Genomic DNA, 535 nt, shown 5'->3' with positions numbered 1-535 from the left:
CCGGCAACCCCTCTCCAGCCTCTCCCGGGGGTCCCTCCCTCCCTCCCTCCCTCCCCTCTCCCCGCGGGTCCCCGGGGGCAACTCACGCCGGTGCTGACGGGCTCGGCCGTCCAGTCCCGGTGCAGCCCCGCGGGGCCCGGCCCTGCCCGGGGGAGCTGCCGCCCCGTCACCGCCATGGCCGCCACGGCCGCCATCTTGCCTTGCCCTTCCCTTCCTCCCCCGCGCGCGCGCGCTTTACGGCAGCGCCGCCCCCGCCGCCGCCGCGACGGTTTTGCGACGGCGCCGTAAAGGAAACCCGAGCGAAAATTGGGTTTGGGTGGGGGGGGCGGGGCTTTAAAAAATGTTAATATTAAATATTAATATTAAATAGTAAATATTAATATTAAACATTAAATATTGATATTAAATATTAAACATTAAATATTACACATTAAATACTTGATATTAAATAATTAATATTAAGTATTACAGAATTATCAAATTATTAGGTGTTAGTAATTTTAGATATTTTAGTTATATTGTTTTATTTATATAT

At 51.4% G+C, this 535-nt stretch overlaps 1 protein-coding gene across 1 annotated transcript in view; it reads right to left on the bottom strand.

Moving 5' to 3' along the window:
• Nucleotides 1–194, bottom strand: part of LOC114073502 (proteasome subunit beta type-6-like) — a gene marked incomplete at its 3' end in the record, with an annotated part of 4,480 nt that extends 4,286 nt beyond the window's left edge. Inside the window, exon 1 of the mRNA XM_027911242.1 lies at nt 87–194. Coding sequence (XP_027767043.1) covers nt 87–194 — 108 coding nt within the window. The remainder of the gene's footprint in view (nt 1–86) is intronic.
• Nucleotides 195–535: the final 341 nt, after the last annotated feature.

This window comes from Empidonax traillii, unplaced genomic scaffold, assembly GCF_003031625.1.
Source record: "Empidonax traillii isolate 1590-97213 ecotype Southwest subspecies unplaced genomic scaffold, ASM303162v1 scaffold6706:size5773, whole genome shotgun sequence".
Taxonomy (NCBI): domain Eukaryota; kingdom Metazoa; phylum Chordata; class Aves; order Passeriformes; family Tyrannidae; genus Empidonax; species Empidonax traillii.
The sequence above is the reverse complement of the archived record's forward strand: the minus strand, read 5'-3'. Positions and strand labels throughout refer to the sequence as shown.